This window comes from Malurus melanocephalus, unplaced genomic scaffold (assembly GCF_030028575.1).
Source record: "Malurus melanocephalus ecotype Western Australia unplaced genomic scaffold, MMel_1.1 scaffold_220, whole genome shotgun sequence".
NCBI lineage: Eukaryota > Metazoa > Chordata > Aves > Passeriformes > Maluridae > Malurus > Malurus melanocephalus.
In genome coordinates this window covers 700,321-717,654 of record NW_026623452.1, presented here as the reverse complement: position 1 = coordinate 717,654, position 17,334 = coordinate 700,321, and the positions used below count along the sequence as shown (strand labels likewise).

General features: G+C 42.7%; 1 protein-coding gene across 1 annotated transcript; it reads right to left on the bottom strand.

Moving 5' to 3' along the window:
- Positions 1 to 12,723, bottom strand: PARL (presenilin associated rhomboid like). Its single transcript, XM_057374240.1, has 10 exons — positions 12,662 to 12,723; positions 12,374 to 12,572; positions 11,503 to 11,643; positions 9,005 to 9,053; positions 7,013 to 7,108; positions 5,495 to 5,644; positions 5,060 to 5,130; positions 3,622 to 3,723; positions 1,768 to 1,865; positions 1 to 398 (listed from the first exon to the last, which is right to left on the bottom strand). Exons 1-10 carry the CDS (start codon positions 12,706 to 12,708, stop codon positions 281 to 283), a joined length of 1,071 nt encoding a protein of 356 aa, XP_057230223.1. The 5' UTR covers positions 12,709 to 12,723; the 3' UTR covers positions 1 to 280.
- Between the last annotated feature and the right edge of the window lie 4,611 nt (positions 12,724 to 17,334).

The window sequence follows — 17,334 nt, the reverse complement described above, 5'->3', positions numbered from 1 at the left end:
AGATTTAGGTCACTTAATTGAAAAACATGTTTTATTCCACCTTTAAAAAGGTAATGCAGACTGTTACATCAGAAAGCAATAGGATAAAAACCTTTATTGTTCCACCTTTTCAGAGTTCATTTTCTATGGATATGCATTTTTGTAACATAATTTTGTTACACTGGAAACTTCAGCTCCTTAGAGGCTTAATGTGGAGTAGCAAAAAAACCTTCAAAACCAATTCAATCCCATGTCTTCAAGTAAGATATCACTTCAGCACAAGGAATTTTTAGGATTAGAATTAGTTAGATCTTCCACCTCCTCCCTTTCCTGTGTTCTTTGTCCTCATTTCATGCCAAGCTTTTACCAGTGGTTCTCTGTTCTTCCATATGAGCTCATGGCCATAAGTCACATACCACCTGGGAAAGAAAATAATAAAGTTAACTGCAAATTTTCTCCACTTCTGACAGAAAACAGGCTCATAACTAAAACCCAAGTGAATACTTAKTATAGAAGACAATATGAATATCAACATAAGTGATTAAGCAATGAAGGTTATGGTGGAGAGGCATGAGGGGAAGCATCCAACATGAAAATGGGTTGAAGTTTCTCTCACAGGCCTAACTCCACACCTGAGTCTTRAGGAACAAAAGCACTTTTCTGTGARCCAGCAGCCATTCCTTTAAATCATACAGCTGCTTCCTAAAGGAGGAGGCAATGTATAGAAAATCCTTCGGCCATTCAACTTATGTCCTAAATAAGGCCTAACATGCTTAAGGATGAAGTGACCTAAATCATCATTGAGTAGGACAAACAGGTAAAACAAAKGTAGGTGAGGAAAGCAAGAAACTTGCCAACTCCACACTATTTTTACTGCAACTGCTATCATTTTTTCAATATGTGTATCTGCATTACCAATGCAGATTGTYCCTTCATTACAATGAACAATGACACATCATGACAGAAAGCAGTTATGAATCAGCAAGACTACATCAGAGGCATTTGTGATGCCACACAGGGGGAGAAAGGAAGATTGTACAGCACACAGCGTACTGACACCAAAGCCAAGAAATAGGAAATTATTTGTTCTACGAACTGGTTTGCCTTTAAGTCTGGCCTAGTGAAATCTCGGGTAGGCTTTTCAAATGCCTACATAAAATATTAAAAAATGCACTTAGCAGTAAGTGTTGAAAAACTCAATGTGGTTCAAACATGGAACAATACAGAACTGTTTCCTACAAGTTTGTTTCTAGTAGTTCTTACTAATTAGGAAGGCTCCCCACAAARGCAATACAGCAACATGGAGAAAACCACAGTAGAGGCTGCTCAAAGGAATTTGGCCTGAGCTTATATTAACTATGTASCTCCCTCTAAATTGGCAATTAGAGGAAGAACACTGAGACAAAGACATTTTTTTAGTTCTTTAAAGTTATTTTAGTTCATCCATTCTGTGCTTTGTGACAATCTTTTCTGCCCTGTGACTCTCTWCAATGTGCTGGGAAGAGCAGGCTGGAGACAGCCAGCCCAGGTTATGGTTACAGGACCACCTGACATCTAATCCATGATTCTAATGCAGTTCAACTCCATTTTTTCAGTTCTAAGCATGYGTTAACAGTGTTTTCCAAACAATTTTACAGCTCTAAAAGGGTAACAATGAATTGCATTCACTGCTAGTTAAGACAACTGTCCAAAAAAAACCCCCACACTTCAGCAATGTAGAAAGTAAGGGGGAAAAATACAGGATTAATTTAAGTACAAACCAAGTAGAGTTAGCAAATACAGACTTACATTCCAAAGAGAGCTCCCCCAAGATGTGCAGCATGGTCAAAAAGTCTCCAGCCTAAAGCAAGCCCGGCAGTATCAAATGCAATTATGGCTTTTAAAGCCTAGAAAGGAAGAAAACATGGAATGGACAGATCAGTCAAAGCATAAAATGGCCAACAGTTTTCTATTCCAGCATAGAAAAAGAAATTGGAACGAAAAAATGTCTTATGAAGTTCATATCAAAGCAATTACTGTAAAAAATAATTTTAAAACAACAGACTTAGTCTTCAGCCATATCGTGCTGTCAAAATACAGATGCTGTCAAGCTATAGAACAGTGCAGGGTGGGAATGTGTCCTTTTTGAACACTCAGTCTTTTCTAGTCTTCATTTCTGAATCTACAAATACATTCCAAATTTGGATYGGGAGGAAAGAGAAATTACATGCTATAAAAGACACCACAAAATATGCAATTGCAACATTCTCATTCTCTAATTCTGATGTAACTTAAGATTTAYATGCATCTGTGCTCCAGAACACAACCCTCCAGTGCATGAAACATGGGGCAGCAACCCTGCTATCTTATCTGATACAAACATTTGTTGGAAGGCAGAAAATCAGGATGACTGTGAACAACTCCACAGCCAGAGCAGAATGAGCATGGCGTACCATCTCCAGGAGCCACAAGGCACCATAACTGTCAATACACAAGATTTTACTAAATGCCTCATTTCATAAAGACTACAGGTCTAATGCTAGGATGAAATGTTACTTTAGGCACCATTTCTTTCCTTAAGCATAGGTGTTAGAATACAAGCTCTGTTGCTACATTGGCTTGTTTAATTTCATAAATCATCACAGTATAGGTAAGGTAGCTTAAAGGAGTATGTAAAGCTTATATATACAATTATATAGTAGAGCTAAAATCATTCCAATGTTTATACTGCAATAGCTGATATTGCTCTTGTTTTGCTGTTGCAGTGAGCACTTGCTCATGGCAATGCACTCTGGGGTTCTGCCCATATTTCCACCCTGGCCACCTTTTTAAGGAAAGATGCATTTAAAGGGTACCACGCAAAAAAAACAACCTAACAAACAAAAAACCTCAGGTCTACTCAAGCAGGAGTGCATGAAAAACATGAAGATAAYATCTAAGAGTGTTTGTTCAAATCTGTAAGCTTCACTTACAAAAAGTATTAAATCTTGTGATCTTGGAATGACCTGGCTTAATAGCTTTAAGCAGTAAAACAACTTTAAGTAGTGGACCAAAGATGATTAACTTATTAAAGCAAGTTAAGATATACATGAGAAGCTTTTCTTAAATGTGGTAGTGGATGTGCATAAAAGAACTTAATGAAAAAAAAAGGAGTTCTAGTACTATACATGAAGAAAAGTCTCAGTAGCCTACTTCTAATTCCAACACTGTTCCTAAAAGTTTCAAAAGATGATATCCAAAAGAGGAGTCAAATACTCCTCCAGGGTTAGAATGTAATCTCTCATGAGAAGTGAAATTCTGTGTTTCTAATGTTGATAATTTTTTCTTTGAAGACCATGTACCAGCTTTACATCAGCCTGTTACAAGCACTGCTATAAAAAWAAATCAGAAAGAAGAGGATGTRTGTGCAGGTTTCSTCAGACAGATGAACCTGACTGCCTCCCAGCTTTTTTCACCTCTTGGGATTAGATCGGAAACACACCCATGGAGGATGGAATTTAGGGTAATTCTGAATTCACTACACACTGCTGAAATGACTRTGCTGCAACAATTCAGAATTGGGAGTTCCATGACCCCTATACTCTTCCAAAATAAATTTAACAGCTTAGAAACACAGGGAAAACATTTSAGAGTAGCATTTCTTTAAAGTTCAAAGGCACTTACACTTCCTGCTGTAAATGTGAACATCGGAAGAAGTATGATGGCCAGTTTTGCATCTGGCATCTTCGTACATACGGCTGCAAGGACAGTCATTATAGCTCCTGACTGTAAATACAGGAAAATACATCAAAGTAAGCTAAGATGTTACATAGGGGATAATGTATTTTTCTGTATGTGAACCTGTTTTCATTTTTATTTTCAAATGTAGCCCTGTGGTAAACATCAAAGTACAAAGCACCATAGAAAAGTTCAAAATAAAAATAAAATAAGACACCACTATCTCATTTCAATATCTGAAATTATAAATACTGGGAAAAACATCCTTCAAATCATCTCATATAATTAAGAAATACCCGCTCCCAAATTTAAGATAACGATTTATGTAAATGTCCTTTTTCCCAAGAACACCCTAGAAATCTAACATGTATTAATCAAGCACAGACACATCTGGTGAAGCGAATCATTCTGAAGCTTGTACAAAACCAAGGAAAATAACAGATGGACAGGGACAAAAATCTTTTGTCAATGAAACAAGTAATTCTCTGGACTGTACTAAATGGACCATGGGCTTTTGTATCCCTGAAATAATGTCAATGGAAAGGCTCTGAATGCAGTAAACTAATGCAGTGTGTGGTAATTTCAGTAAGTTCCTGTAAGTAAGACTAAGGGAAAGTAACTTGCTYCAGATATAGGTTACTCATAACACAAAGGGACAATACACAGACAGCATTTCCAAAAATTCCAGCTTCAGCACAGCTAAACATTTTTCATTCCAATAGAAGAATGAGAATCTGACTTTGGGCTTTTATCAAAATTATTTTGTRTAGTAAGTTAAGCCTTTAAAACCTAGCAAATGTCTAGGTTAACCTCAAATTTCATGCAATTTAAGTGTTTTAAAATGTTCTACTATTAAAAAACTGAGAAAGAACTGACAACTACAAGAGCTCCCCAGCCTGCCTCATAKTGTTCATGGGGTAAGACTTTTGGCAGGAGTGCTGCCCTTCCGGCACAGCATGCCCTACAACTTCCACTGGGATCACATGCTGAGTTTGATTGTCTGATTACATGATCTCTTTCTAAAGTATTCTATTTTTAATTAGAGAACACTGCTACACAATTATGAAATAGCATTTCTGCACTAAGTTATATAACTGAGCTGCTCAGGGACAAGAGGTCCTGCTGTTTAGAACTCATTTACAACCCCCAGCATYAAGTGGTGTCAGTTCTGGGCAGCTGCTGCAGCAGAGGTAACATATCTGAAGAACAGGCAAGCTGTTGCACAGAGAAATCAGTTCATCCCTGGTTACCTGATTTTGGTAAAGATTTCTAGTTTCCATYACCCCAGATATACTCTTGGTTTTTAAGCAGGTTAAAGAATACAGCAGGCTTTCAAATTGGCTTCAAAGATCATTATCAGTCTCTCAAATTCCAAGATACTTACAGCTCCAAGGGATGGTTCAAACCTCCCTGTGGCCATTTTAGCAACGTAACTGACAAAAGTGGAGATAACGCCTGAAAAGGAGAAATCACTATTGGAAATGATGGCAAAAATGCAGACAAGCATCAGAAAGTACAAATTAACTGTCATCTTTTGTCACGAAAATCCCTAGAGACTGTATTTAGAGCTATTTTATTTTGGTAGTAAAGCAGGAATTAAAACCAGATATGGTTTTATCTGATATTTCAAAGCCCAGTATCTTAAACCCACCAAAAATCTGTATGACAGCAAAGTACTACTGCCTTTAGTATAAAGCAATGTGTGGGATTGAACAATGGCCATCTGTCATCATACATCTATTAACCATGCACACAGTTTACTTGTATGAATATATATTTCTAKTTTTTAAGTGTTGTAAATATATATATTTAACATTACCAGCAGAAAGATATACTGCAATGAACTGCTCACACCCCAGAAGAGAGACAATGCTGCTGGAAAAACTCCATAAAACATACATATTTGCTGCCATRTGGAAGAGAGAGAAGTGACTAAATGTAGAGAGCAGCATGGGAGAACACAGGGCTCCTACAAAAGAGAAAAAGAATGCACATAAAGAAGTCAGTATTTTWATTAGCTTCAACTTACATGCCATGCAGACTAGAAATTCATCAAGACACACTACAGGCTAATTATACTTAGATTCTTAAATAAAAGCTACATAATAAACCCAGAAATGGAACAAATATCAAATTCCAAGCAGGACCTTTTGGAAAGCTAGAACATATACCCCAAAGATATGCAAGCTGTAGTAACAGTCTTAGTTACCTACTGGGGATTGTTGTGTATCTTATGATATGTGTCCTATGCTTTGAAGAAGAAAAAAGGTATTTTATTTATATATATATATGATGAAAGATTTTTAATATATGAGCAGCCATATACAGTTAATTTGCTACAAAGATGAACTCAGAGAGAAAAAATAGTTCTCCTTTTCGAAATAGCTAGCTCTTCTCACTAAAATGGCAGCCTTGAAAATGCAAACAAGCCAATTAGCAGGTTTGAAGGTCAACATTATTTAAAATARGAGTGTTTGGGGTGAACATGCTCAGATCTAGGTAGCAGATATTTTTAGCTTTGGAGTGTGGAGGAACTGGTTGAGTTTCCACATTTTCAGCAGAAATTAAGAGGACAGAAGGAAGTACCTTCCGAACACRTTTTTCTCCCTGTCCTTTTAACTCTTTGGTTTAGAAATGAACCCCCAATTTTCTGCCATTAAATATTACTATTTTTTTCCCCTAGATTAATATCTTCAGCACATTTAACACACAGCAAAAGTCAAGCTGATGCTTGGTTTGTTTGGGTTTTCTTAATGTGACTCAAAGCACAGCTCTGAAACCGGGACTCCATACTCAACCTACAGGCTAATGCTTGTCTACTGACAAAAGCACACATGCATGGGACTGATGATGGTTCTATCTGCCATCCCACACAACATTATGGGGGGAAATAGTCACATTTGAGTTTAGTTTACGAATGGCATTATGTAGTACAGTTTATTTTTCTCCTTTGCTGAGTGGCTTGATTTGCACTCTGTCCAAGAAACCAGTTGGGGCTGATGTCACTGGCAAAAGAACCTCTCACCTTTATTCAGGCAGGAGCTGCATCCCACTGCATGCAGGAAAATGCCAGACAGCAGCCAACAGTTTTGATGTTACAATACTTAGAAAACCACCAGTGATTTGTTTGTTTTTAACAATTAGATCCATTACTCCTTACAKTCTTCCCCTCAAACCATTTCTTGCCTAGACAGAATGATGTGTTTGGGCCTGACTGACATTGCTCGTGGGTGATGGAGCTCTACGTAAGCCATATGTCATCTGAAACTTCTGCAGTATGATCAGAGTTCTATTACATCTCCATGTAGGAAAGTCATCCAAATTAGTGTTCACTTACTGGARGATGGATTTGAGGTGAAATATGTAAACATAATCCGTCGCATGCCAGGCAGCCTCCACAAACAGAATACAAAGACATTTGCAGCTATAATACCTATTAAGAAGAGGGGGGAAAAAAAGCAAATTACAGATGGAACACACCATAATGCTTACTGAAAGAAAGTATTGAAAAAGGCACCTTGTAGAATTGTAGTTTTTTCACAAGTCCATTAAAAGCAATATCCACTTCTTACTTTGTATACAGTTTAGAAAAAGCAATGAAAAATTGAAAGCTACATWTAAATAGTGGAAGCCTTTCAGAACTATGACATTTAATTGCAACTGTTCTAAAATACAGTGTAATGAATCCAACAGTCCAGAAAGACCTGTGCTGAGAAGGTTCAAGCTACTGTTTCAATCTGCTTTYCCACTGCAGAATCAGTGAAACAGGAGCCAGCTAAGAGGTCCCATTTCCTGCCCCTCTTGCTGTTTATTCCCAAATGGCACCAATCTACTGCACACAAGCATTTAACTGCACAAGGGGAGAAGACTGGGGGAACCATACAAACACACAGTATACATCCAGTACATTTTTTGGGCAAACTGTGGTTTTACGGAAATTGTAAAGCKGAATTGGCATTGCTAAGGCATAGTGAGCTTTGGGAGACAGCAAACTCACAGCTTTTTACTTCACAGATGTTACTGCAATCTTACTTTAAGTAAAAGTGTAAATTATTAACAACATAATGAAAATGTATTGCTTCTTCTTTAAAATGCCTTCTCTTTTTCTATCCAAGCATTTAGATATTTAAAACATTTTATTATAGCTGGAAACATTGAAGGGGGAAATAACTGTGCTCCTTTACATAATGGTAAATGTCAGATAATCATTCTCATTTGACGTTTGCAACAAAATGCAAAAACTRTGAAAAGCTGTGATCCATAAATCCKAGAACCAGAATTTCAATAGTTCTTTCAATACTCCCTCCTATGGTACCATGCTCTTTTGTTAGAGGAAATACTTCCTCTGCATGCCAAACTGAAGTGTTACAGAACTGTGAAGCATTTCAGGACAGTAAGCCCCAGTCTAGTTAGGGCAAGTATTTGATCAGCTCAGACTGTAGCTACCAGCTCTAATTCCTATTGCTTGTTATCCAGGGATGCTGCAGAGACTATAGAATATCAATCCTCATAGCCCCCACACAGTATCTGTATCATGACCTGGCTTGTACATTGAAGCAATACAAAGATTTTACAAAAATTCCTGAAAGCACTTGTTAATTGAATGGCCTGAAACAATTCTGGCCTGAAACATTCAGCACTTATACAATCTAGTCTTAAACTGAGAGTCAACTCTTCAAAGAGTTAGTAAGTTGGATGAATTGTTTTTCCCGAAATGTTTCATAGAAAACCTAAATGGCAGAGAAATAGCATTTAAGTAACCTTATGCAAACAACCTGTTAATACCGATTCAGTAAGTACTTAATGTGGGATATGTARCACTGGATTTGAATTTAGTTCTCAGCAATTTCATTCCACACATTACATTTATCTCAGGGATTTCAACTGGCATTAGGCTAACCAATCAAAACTACAGTATAACCAAAGRAAAGCTGAAAGGATAATTTTTTGCTACTTTTTATATGTCATGCTGCAAACATGTAACTATTAGGGAATTTTATTTCCACATTTCAGTGGAATATATACACCTATTTCTYATAAAAGCAYTTGCTGGTTTTCATAATTCCYRAGAAAAATATTGCTGGGGGAGGATTCTAGTTAATCCTCCACACTCTCTCACACAGATGCATAGGAACTTTTTTAAGGCCTACAAAAAATAGTTTGTGAGAAGGAAGTGTAGCAGAAATAGTATGTGTGCAGGTGTAAGTTTACACATGCTTKGTGCCCAACAACCTAAACGTGGTATGAAAGCCATCTGTTTTAATATACTGTACCTGTTTGCCATATTTCTCTTCCTGTGAATGTCTAATACTTGTAAGCTAACACAAACCTGTCACAGTCCGCTGACCCTCAGTCAAGTTATTCCACCAGCTGTTAACCTGAAACAGAATTTTTGTCCATCAATGCCACTGTGAAGCATTTGCAATTTCAAAAACAGTCATGTAAGGTTATACGTTTTTAATGGGAAGCATTTGTYTGTAATCTGAGAAGTAAATTGGTTTCAAATTCTTTTACTTGTGATTGCTTTAGCTTTTCAAGTTGACATTTCCTTACTCAAGAACAGTTATCTGCCCTCCTTTTCATAAAATACCCCAATATGGATTAGGGRTTTCTTCCAACAGAATGGGGTTATATCCTTTTACACAACTCCAGTGGGTTTACCCTGCTTGCATTAAACAAAGATCTAGCCCATAATGCTGACTTTAGCAGATTAGCCAAAGTTAGCATAAATCCTGCCTCRACTAAGCCTCATCCTAATGCTGTCTAACATGACACCACCCACCTTTGAGTGATTCCACTTTTGTGCCAGGATCACTTTTGCAGAGGTGGCTCACAAGATGTGGAATCCATTCCCCCTTGCGTCCAGCTCACCCAGCCCTCCTCCAAGTTTAAAACCCCTGAAAAAGTTTATTTTGAGTGCAGTCAGCCCACAGACAAATTGCACCCCCCTTGCCCTTCCTCAGCTTTCATAATCATTTTGGAYATATATTTTGTTGCTGCTTCAATGACCTTCCAACCATATTGATGGGGGCAATGTCATAAAAACAATCTGCAGGTTGGAAGCAAGGGATATAATGATGTATGAAACATATTCATTATTTGATTTCAAAGTAACAATTTCATTGCATGTTTTGTTTAATTCCCTGGCAGAGGATATTCTTCAGTATAAGAACACTGAACAGACATGATTTTTCTATAATACAAGGATTTCATGTGCTCAGAAACAACTAGGGGAATCCTGTACTCTTAGAAATAGAACTTACCCATTGAAGATGGGGATTGGGAGCTTAAGCCTATTAACAACAGGGCAGTTTAGTTTTCTTTTTTGCATAGCTAATCAYCAGATCTTCCCCTTCAGGTTTTGAAGGAAAACAAAAGTATAAAAGCAAAATTATTTAAAAATATTAAATGCTGATCATAATCTCCCCTGCATTCATATGCACCAAGCAAGAAAGCATGCTGGGATAGAGCTAATTTTCTTTCTTTCATTTTACACAYAGTTTTGTGTCTTAGATTTTTGACYAAAACAGTACTGGTAACTGGTAATGTTCTACATTTTGATGAATGGTGTTTGTACAACATCACGATCTCTTCCATTTTGCACTTGCTGCTGCAGGTTGCAACAGGGTGGAAGGGGACACAACCAAGCAAGATGACCTGAACTAACCRAAGAGATATTCCCTACCACAAAATGCCATCCCCCCAAAAGAGGGAATTTCAAGTGGTTTAACATATTTTTCTCATGAACTGGTTGGGCACTGGCCCTTCCACCGGAGATGGTGAGTGACTATCTTTGCATCACTTGTTTTCTTCTCACACTTACTAAACACTGTTTTGGGGATTGTTTTACCCCCAAGTTTTCCTACTTTTCTTCTTCCCCCACCCCACTGGGGGTTTATGGGGGCCGTGAGCGAGGGGCTTTGGGGAGCTCAGCTGCCCACCAGGGTTATCCCACATGCCCATTTCCACAGCAGTGCTGGTGTGCACAATACACATTAGAAAAATAGCTCCTKAGTGTCCTATCCAGGATCCTGAGCCTCTCCAGCTCCACACTCAGCCCTACTTCCCTTGGGCAAGCAGACATGAAAGAGTATCAAGCCTGGTCTATCACAAGCCAGTAGTAGCCTTGAAACAAATGCAAACACACATGAATGTTTAGTTTAGTTTTAAGTATACTTATTAAAAACTAAATGACTGATACTTTTGGGATACCAACTAAATTTATAACAAATCTTGCAGCTGCCCAAACTCCAAGGTACTTGTGTGGAAATGTCAGCTCTCAGAGTAAAAAAAGCCCTCTAAAACCTTGTATTTTTAAGGATTTAGAGGCTGAAAATACAAGTGCATTTCAGAAGCCAGAGTACTGAAAAATCTTAGCATAAGACTGAGAATTTAATCAAGCTCTGTCCTCTGTGGGACTTCATGTTCACTTCTGAGAGCACTTTGAGAGCAAGAACCTTTGTTGTGGGATTTTTCATGGTGAAAAAGCAAATGGTACCTAGTTTTGATGAACAAATTCTTACTACTGACATCTCTTTCCTATATTTCTGGGTGAAGATGGTACTTGTCTCTATTTTTCCACTATAACTTTTGCAGTGATATTGAGAACTACAGTTTTCTAGAACTAATTCTATCAGTTTTCCTTGTATGGCAACTTATCTATTGTAGCCTGTTGAGAACCCATATATCTCCAAGGTACAAATCAGAATAACCAGGACAAGTATCTGTTGTACAAACAGTGCTCCCACCAGAGGAGAGAATGGCTGTGCCTGGCATTCCCGCAGGGATCCACCCCTGTGCGAGCAGCCCAGGCCTGGCTCCGTGTACCTGCTTTCTGAAGTCACCTCTCTTCTGTGGCCGCATTTTATCCATCCAGTCTGTTCGAGCTTCCTCAAAGTAGGTCTGGACCCGYGACTTGAGCGACTCATACTGCCAGATGGCGGCGGAGCCGAAGGCTGAGCCTGTGAACTGGGCGATACCGGACAAAGGCTCAGTAACCGCTCCGTCCTGGGGCCTTGGCCGAGGCAGCCGGGCTCATCTCGGGCTAATGCCACCCCTGAGCCGGCTGCTCAGCCCCGAGCAGTGTGAGCACAGCAACGGCAGCTGCGGCACCGCTGACCAGCGGGACTCACAGAGTGCTTAAGGCTGGAAAACACCTTTAAGATCATAAGTCCAAATGTCAATACAGCACCACCACTGAGTTCACCATGTCCTCGAGTGCCATATCCACGTGTGTTTTGAACACTTTCAGGGATGGTGACTCCAACACTGCTTTGGGCAGCCTATTCCAATGCTTTACAACCCTTTCTGTTCTTTTTTTTTTTTTTCCTCATATCTAATCTAAATCTCTCCTGGTACAATTCGAGACCATTTTCTCGGGTTTACTGAATGTTCATTGTCACGGGATGATGCTTTATCAAAGAGGTTCAAAACAAAATGAGTCAATGAAATTACTAAGTTCACTGAAATGGTATGAAACTGAGATACCTTCACGACACTTCAATTGATTTAATTGAAGTTACTGCGTATTATCTCATTATAATGCCACAGTATTTGGCCAACAACTTTGCGTTAACATTGAGGAACTGAGAAGTGAAACCCAGGAAGAAAGARTTCCCCTGAGACGGATGGAATACGCTCCTTGCTGACCCACCCTYCCCAGCCGGGCACGGCGCTCCGGCTCGCAGGAGCCGCTTACCCCTACGGCGAACAGGAAGGGCTTGACCAGGCGGCGCGGCGAGGGGCGGCCGGCGGCCGTGGTGGGCGACGGCGGGTAGAGGCTGCGGCGCGGGGACGGCGACACGGGCCGCGCCTCGGCGGCGGCTGCCGGGGGCTCTTCGGGCCGCGGCCGCGCCCGGCGGAAACCCCGCCGCGGCTGCAGCAGCAGCAGCGCCAGCCTGCGGGGGGAACACGCGGACCGTCAGCACCGCCCGCCCCAGCTGTCCCATCCCTTCCCCCCCCCCGTCCCGTCCCGTCCCGGCGGTACCTGTGCGGCCCCGGGCCCCCGGCGCGGGCCCAGCACCCCCACGCCATGTTGGCGCCTCCCCGAGCGCTTCCGGGGCAGCCGGGCGACATCTTCCTGCCGGTGGCGGGAGAGTCACTCGGTCACCGCTGGGCGGGCGCGGCTCCCCGCGGCTTCTGGGGCTCTCCGCTTGGCGAGTGGATGGGCGCCCGGGTGTGCACGGGTGCCCTCTCCGGGGCACGGAGGGCAGCACCACCGGGTCGGAGCCGTCGCGGAGCCGCCATGTGGAGGGGGTGGTACGTGCTCTGCCGCCATGATGAGTGTGGCAGCGCCTCGGCGAGCCACGGCCCCCTTTTGGCGAGCCACGGCCCCCTCGGCGAGCCACGGCCCCCTTTTGGCCAGCCACGGCCCCCTTTTGGCCAGCCACGGTCCCCTCGGCGAGCGGCTCTGGCGCCGTGAAACCCGTGGGGCATAGAATATGATGACTTGAACGGGACGCAAAAGGATCATCGAGTCCAACTCCCGGCTCTGCACAGGACCATCCCCAAGAATCCCACCATGTGCCTTTGAGTATTGTCCAGATGCTTGAACTCCGTCAGGCTTGTTAATGTGGCCACCTCAGTGGAGAGCCCATTCCAGTGCCCAGCCACCCTCTGAATGAAGAACCTTTTTCTAATACCCAATCTGAACCTGCCCTGACACAGCCACAGGCCATTCCGTCGGGTCCTGTCACCAGTCACCACAGTTCCGTGGATGCCATAGAACTCAGGATGTTACCGATTGCAATGAGGTCTCCTCCAGGCTGAATAAACCATCTGGTAGGAAATGAATTACCATTGTTTATTATTTTTTTTCCCTAACTAGTAGTGGAAAGAGTTTGCTTTCTCAACCCAAGGTCAGACTTTGACCAGAGACCTCAGCTGCTCATCATATAGCTTCTCAAGGGACNCACGGCCCCCTCGGCGAGCCACGGCCCCCTCGGCGAGCCACGGCCCCCTCGGCGAGCCACGGCCCCCTCGGCGAGCCACGGCCCCCTCGGCGAGCGGCCCTGGAGCCGTGAAACCCGTGGGGCACAGAATATGTTGATTTGGACGGGACGCACAAGGATCATTGAGTCCAACTCCTGGCTCTGCACAGGACCATCCCCAAAAGTCCCACCATGTGCCTTTGAGTATTGTCCAGATGCTTGAACTCCGTCAGGCTCGGTAATGTGGCCACTTCAGTGGAGAGCCCATTCCAGTGCTCAGCCACCCTCTGAATGAGGAACCTTTTTCTAATACCCAATCTAAACCTGCCCTGACGCAGCTTCAGGCCATTCAGTCGGGTCCTGTCACCGGTCACCACAGTTCCGTGGATGCCATAGAACTCATGATGTTACCGATTGCGGAGGTCTCCTCCAGGATGAATAGACCATGTGGTAGGAAATGAATTAACATTGTTTATTTTTTTTTTTTCCCTAACTAGTAGTGGAAAGAGTTTGCTTTTTCAACCCAAGGTCAGACTTTGACCAGAGACCTCAGCTGCTCATCATATAGCTTCTCAAGGGACTTCTCCATCCTTGTGGCCCTCTTTTGGACACTTKYTAATAGCTTAATGTCTTTTTTATATTGTGGTGCCCAAACCTCCCCCAGAACTTGAGGTGAGGCTGTGGAGAGCAGAGTGGGGCAATCCCCTCCCTGGCCTGGCCAGCAATGCTGTGCCTGATGCCCCCSAGGACACAGGTGGCATTCCTGGYTGCCAGGGCACTGCTGACTCATRCTCAACTTGCYRTMGACCAGCACCCCCAGGTCCCTTTCCACGGCACTGTTTTCCAGTATCTCGTTCCCCAGTTTGTAGATGCATTTGGGTTGTCCCATCCCAACTGCAGAATCCAGCACTTTCCCTTTTTAAACTTCATACAGYTGGTGATTGCCCAACCCTCTGATTKATCAAGGTCTTTCTGCAGGGCTGCTTTAATGTACTGCTCTCTAGAAGCCTTACGGAATAGGCAGAACCGGTCTGCTCTTAGCCTGCAGCAGCTCAGGAGGTGAGCTGGAGGTTGGAGCTGCTGCCTCAGCATTGCCTTGCTCCGTGTGTGGCTCCACATCACATTGCCACACCTCAGCACCTTCCCTGCCCCAGCTCCTCTGCCCCGCCTCACCTCACCCCACCTCATCTCACCTCGCCACAGGCTGCTCCAGCAAAGAGCTGCTGGCTGACCAGGTTCCCACCCCACAACCTCCTTCCAGGCTCTTCCCCCTGTCTGTATCTGTATCAAGAATAGTTTAGCCAGCAGGACCAGGGAAGTGATCATCCCTTGTACTCAGCACAGGTGAAGCCACACCTTGAGTTCTGCATTCAGTTTTTCGGCCCCTCACTTAAAAAAGGACATTGAAGTGCTGGAGCGTGTCCAGCAAAGGGCAGCAAGACTTGTGAGAGGTTTAGAAAACTTTTACGAGGAGTGGCTGAGGGAACTGGGGTTGTTTGGTCCTGAGGAGACTCAGGCGGGCAATTTCAAAGTAACAATTTCATTGCAYCGCCGCCAGGGTGGATGGTTGGAYCAGATGATCTTAAAGGTCTCTTCCGATCTTGGTGACTCTGTGATTCTGTAGTTACCCACACACGCCTGAGCAGGTGCCACAGGTGCCCTGTGGTCCCCTCGCTGCCAGCTGGGGCTCCTGATCTCTGGTACTGTGCTGCTCTTCCCAGTACCATATCCATATCAGCAAAGCTCTGCAGAGCTGGAGAGCTGTGGCAGCAGAGAACAGTCTGCTGTACACACTGCCAACCTCCTGGGATTAAATGGGAAAAAAAAACCCAGGTGTTTGCTTAGAAGGTAACTTGTAAGTTTGAAGAAGTTGTGTGCACCTTCCTGGTTACCTGTGGAGATACTCATGGGACAGCCAAGCTGCCTACATGCTTGTCACACCTGGGCCACTGGAGACAGAGTGCAGAGCTGCCAAAACCAAGCAGCAGAATAAACAGTGGTTTATTTCAAGGGTACACACAGAGGGTGAGTGGCAGCAGTCAGTATGGCAGCAGGGAAAGTTCTGCATAGCTGTGAGGAATATGATCCACAGGAGAGTGTTGTGCATATTCCTGCCCTAGAACCCACTCTTTTGTGACTGGAATAAGGTTTGGGTGACCTGACCCAACACTGAAACTGTGCTTTRGTGGGAGGTTGGCATCCGTGTGGCTCCTTCTAGCTCAAGTTATTCTGTGGTTCATTGTGTGAAGGCAAAGTTAATAGCAAGATGAGAGTGATCTGCATACTGTAATTACAAGTGGCAATAAGCCTGATTAGGGTATTAAGATGTTTTGACAACTACAGGAGCACACTTACAAAATCAACTTCTTTGGAGGTGGAAGTGGTAGGAAATGAATTAACATTGATCCTCTTGTGGGGTTTTTTTGCTTGCTTTTTTTTTTTCTTTTTTTTTTTCTTCTTAACTGGTAGTGAAAAGAGTTTGCTTTCTCAACCCAAGATATCAGACTGTGACCAGAGAAAACCTCTGTGAGCTGTGGTGGGAAACTGCTATAAGTGATTTAGTACTGCATTTAAATCTGCATTTTATCTCTTTCTGATTGTGCTGGTGGCCATGGGTCAGCCTCAGCATTTACCTGAACTAAGGAGTCATTATTATGTTCAAAGCCATATATCGCTGATTGTAGGAATGTATATATACATATGTAAATTAAACCAGTGTTGTAATCAATGCTCTTTCTGTTTTTCTATGTRACAAAATGAAAAAGAAGTAAGAGAGGTTTTTAACTTTGCAGTTTAGACACTTTCACCACTCATTTTTGCTTCCAGAGACCTTATCAGGAGTAATTTGTTTATTTAAGTGACTTAAATATTTTTCTTTGCTAACCCTTCCTGTACTGTGTTCAAACCTGTGCATTTTGGCTCTGCTGTTTTTAATGTTATGGTGATCTTTTTGCTCTCCCAGGGTTTATTTTTATCACATTGCAGCTCTTAGTAGCATATAGCCTATGTGTGTACTTTGTAAAGGATGATGCTCTGGACTTTGTGTATTTATTTGGGTTTGGTTTATGGTCATTCTCCTTTGGACAGCTGCAATGCATATTTGCTATCAGTTGTGCCATCACCTCAAACCAATAAACGTGACAGTGTGTGGCAGCTTGTACAGTCAGATCCTGAAGGGCAGGGTGTCCATGCTATGGGTTGAAAGAGGATGGATGTGGAGTTGGAATGAAGTGTTATCTGGACAGTCCTATGAGGTTTGTGTGGTAACAACAGGGTCAGGAAGGGATGAGTGAGGGTGGCTCCTTGAGACAAAGGAAGGCAAAGAGAGGAGGAGCTACAATGTGCCAGGCTGCCAGACCCCCTGTGGCTTTTAGCCCGGGAGGTCTGTGCTGCCTCAGGGTATGGCTGCGGTCACAAACAGTTTTATTTGTTAATGTTACCTACTGGACAGGTGTCTGGCTGCATGTTTCTTCTCTAGGATGCATCCTGACCCAAAGGCATGAATGTTTCAGGTAAAACAGCCATTGTGGAAGTTGTAGCAATATTCTTCTGTAGTGCCTTGCACTCTTCTGGTGCATCAGCAGGTCAGTGGCCCTTACAAAGCAAATTGTATGTCAGTGGGTGTTAGGTTAATCTGAGTACCTTTGGTACTAACTTACATAATGTTTTTGCAATTTTCCCTCTCACTGATACTTTGCTGTAGCAAAAAGCCATGGCAGATGTTTGTGCA